Source organism: Macadamia integrifolia, unplaced genomic scaffold, assembly GCF_013358625.1.
Source record: "Macadamia integrifolia cultivar HAES 741 unplaced genomic scaffold, SCU_Mint_v3 scaffold263, whole genome shotgun sequence".
In the NCBI taxonomy this organism is placed as follows: Eukaryota; Viridiplantae; Streptophyta; class Magnoliopsida; order Proteales; family Proteaceae; genus Macadamia; species Macadamia integrifolia.
Window position 1 is genome coordinate 299,566 of NW_024868844.1, and position 3,542 is coordinate 303,107.

The 3,542-nt window shown below is 36.3% G+C and overlaps 1 protein-coding gene across 1 annotated transcript in view; it reads left to right on the forward strand.

Annotated features, from left to right (window-relative positions):
- LOC122066914 overlaps nt 1–3,542 on the forward strand; it is a 179,474-nt gene that overhangs the window by 24,280 nt on the left and 151,652 nt on the right. Inside the window, exons 11-15 of the mRNA XM_042630743.1 lie at nt 220–312; nt 397–721; nt 802–906; nt 995–1,087; nt 1,171–1,262. Coding sequence (XP_042486677.1) covers nt 220–312; nt 397–721; nt 802–906; nt 995–1,087; nt 1,171–1,262 — 708 coding nt within the window. The remainder of the gene's footprint in view (nt 1–219; nt 313–396; nt 722–801; nt 907–994; nt 1,088–1,170; nt 1,263–3,542) is intronic.

Sequence of the window (3,542 nt, forward strand, 5' to 3'; positions counted from 1 at the left end):
AAAAAAAAAAAAAAAAAGAGCCTAATTTTCCATTCGGTTTCTTTCTTTCTTTTTCTTGAGGGAACAAAGTTTCGAAAATAAGATTACAAAGATTCATATGTTGCAATGTTTCATTACCTTTTCTCCAAAAGGAGGGGAGAAAAAAAATAAAGAAAGAAAGAAGCTTCTTCTTACTTGCTCTCCTGGTGCTGTATTTACTTCATTCTTTTGTTTCTGCAGGATGTTGGCTCACAAATTTGTGGAACAGTCAATAGAATCAGACATCTATATTAAAAACCAGAAAGCAAAGAAATCGTGGTGGTCATTAGGATGGTAGATAATTTTACATTGAGATTATCATTTCCTCCTGCTTATCCCATTCTTTAGATATTGGTGACAAAACATATACTTTTTCAGGACTGGGCAATCCATAAAGGATGAAAGTGAACCTTGGCATTTCAGTGAAGATGATTGGGAAAGATTAAATAAAATAATTGGGTACAAGGAGGATGATTCTGAGCAGTTGCTGACAACTCAAGATAGGGGAGACATACTTCATACCTGTTTGGAAGTTCACATGAAACGGAATGCTTCAAAGCTTATTGCTGAGGCTCAGGAATGCCTTGCTGAATTATCCTGTCAAGGTTTGGATTGCTTTGCCAAGCTGTATTCAGAAGCAAAAGTTTTTGATCTGAAGTTGGGATCGTATCAGTTGGCATCACCAAATGGACTCCTGGCAGAGGTTTGAATATTTTTCTCTGATGTATACATTCTTACCATATTGTGCTTACAAGCTCAAATCTTTATCTTATGTCCTTGCAGAGTGCTACTATGAATGATTCTTTGGTTGGGATCTTTTCATACAAGCCTTTTGATGCTAATGTAGACTGGAGTCTGGTTGCAAAAGCTTCTCCATGTTACATGACTGTATGCTATTCTTCTGTTGTTTTTTAATTGCTGATTGAGTTGATTTGTGGGCATTACTGAGGGCGTATATATCTATATTTTGTAACAGTATCTGAAGGACTCCATTGACCAAATAATCAGCTTCTTTGAGAGCAGCAGTGTTAGTCAGACCGTAGCCTTGGAAACTGCAGCTGCTGTGCAGGTGCTTTTTAACTTATGTCTGAAGTCTGTGGTACGATATGCTATTTTTTATTTCTGTATTGATTATGTGCATTCTTTGTGAAGATGACAATTGATGGAGTCAAGCGTACTGCTCAGCAACATGTCAACAGGGCATTAAAGGATCAAATGAGGTCTATTTTAATTTTGAAGTTTAAGTTTATTTATATTTATGAATTAGACATCTTTATTAAGTGATGCAGTAAATGTTTGGAGGATAAATGAAAATAAAATTTCCACTTATCAGTTGAGATGTTTACTGATTGATTCTTCGTTCCCTGACCTCCGACATGATATATGAACACGCTTAGAAGATTGGTTCGATATCCAAACCAAATAGGGAGTTCACTCTACCCAAAAAACTTCTCAGTACTGAGAAAAAAAATCCAGCAAGCAGGCAACAATAAAAAAACTTGAAGAAAATAAACTCACATGCATTCTTCACAATGTAGGTTTCATCCAATAACAACATAAAAAAAGGGCGTACCTGGTGCACGAGGCTCCCGCATGTGCGAGGTCGGGCGGGGGGGGGGAGAACTATGCAGCCTTACCCCGAGAATGTCGAGAGGGTGTTTACGCCCCTTTTTTTTTTTTATGTTGTTATGAGATGAAGCTACATTGTGAAGGATGTGAGTTTCTTCTCTTCAAGTTTTTTATATTTTATTTCTAATATATATATATATATATATTTATGGTTTCCTGCTTGCTTGGGACAACATATGAGTCCCAAATGATGTAACTCACCAACTGCGATAGCAACTAAACTCACCACACAAAGCATTTCGAACAAAAATAAGGGCAAAAACAGAAGTCTGGCGGTACCTGGCAGCTTGGAGGAGAATGAGTTGTGCTCCCAACTCACCTGTTTAGTAAGCTAGGGTTTGAGAGGTTGAAAGCCACCCCTTGGGTGACTTAGCAAGCCCAGCCTCATTCCCAAATACTGCTCAATGGAGGAGAAACCAGAAGAGAGAAAACAAGCTGGTGGTGCGACCAAGGGGCTTCTTGCTTCTTTGAATAATCTTTACAACTTCCAGACTCTTTCCATTAGGTCTTCTAGATGATGACAGAACTTCAAGAGATCTTCTAAGTGTGTGTGTTTACATGGCCTTATTTCTATTGGAAACCTCGACTTTTCTAGAGATTCAAAAGAGAGGAGTAAGGGACGTGAAAGCTTGGACGACCCTCAAACCAAGCTCTGATGCCAAATTGGAAATGGTGCAAGGATCGATTTAAGAAAGGATAAGAGAAGGTAAGACGTGAGAAGAGAAGAAGAGAAGCTGAGGGCAAGAGAAGAGAGGAGAAGAAGAGAGGACATGTGCAACCGAATTTGGGCGAGAAAAGATTCCTCTCCCCTATTTGATTTACTAACATGAAATGAGAATTACAAACACCTCCCTAAGGAGGTAAAAGGAAAAAAAAAAAAAAAAAAACTGCAACATAATACAATTAGATACTAAGCTAGTGCCCAATCTACCCTTATTACACATTATCCTTCTCCCTAACTTAGGTATCCTCTCTACCCCAATCCTTAGATGTGCTGCCATGGCTTTTTTTATCTCACTTGATACACTAGGGCAGCTCATGACATTTTTGTCACCACCTACAAGATGCCACTTCAATCTGGTGGTCCCATCTCCCCAATTTTTTTTGCTTACAATAATTGCAGTGTGACTTCTTTTTATCGATCGAAAGGGGTGTCCCATGCCTCTATGCAATGTTCTTGCCTTCCCCAGCAATTAGGCACTAGTTGATGTTCTGCTGTAGCAAGAACACATAGATTATTAAAATGTGGACACCAAATAATGCTCCTAAAACTTCAACAAAGCATATTTTAATTTTTCCCTAAGTCTTATAATCTTTGCTTGATTAAAAATATATCTTTATTTTTTTAAAATTAATAATTAATTAATTCAAAAAATTTAATTAAAGAACATTACATTTATAATCGACTTCGGATGAAAACATATTTTCAATACTTTCTTTATTTTTTCTTGATTTTTCACACCAAAACTAAATATTTTTTCTTATTTATTCAGTTTATTAATTTCAAAAATTATTTTTAAAAATCCCCCCCCAAAAAAAAAGAGAGGAAAAAAACGTAAAAACAGTAAAAAAAATTATGTATGCAGTCATGCTATAGATTGGCCACTGATATCTAACATATATTAATTTGAACACCATCCATCACTTGTTACCCCTAAATTTTTTAAATAGAAAATTCGATAAATAGTTCAATAACCTAAAAAATAATCCAACTATGTGATGCTGTAGATTGGGCCATTCTATCTAACATATAAATCATTGAAGCACAACTACCATGTCTGTTAGTATTATCTACCAAAAAATTAGATTGAAAAGAAATGCAGTATCTTCAAGCTCCAATCTTCCAATCCAAGGCGCAGAAGGGTTGAATCTTGATAGGAATGCCCAAAAAAAAA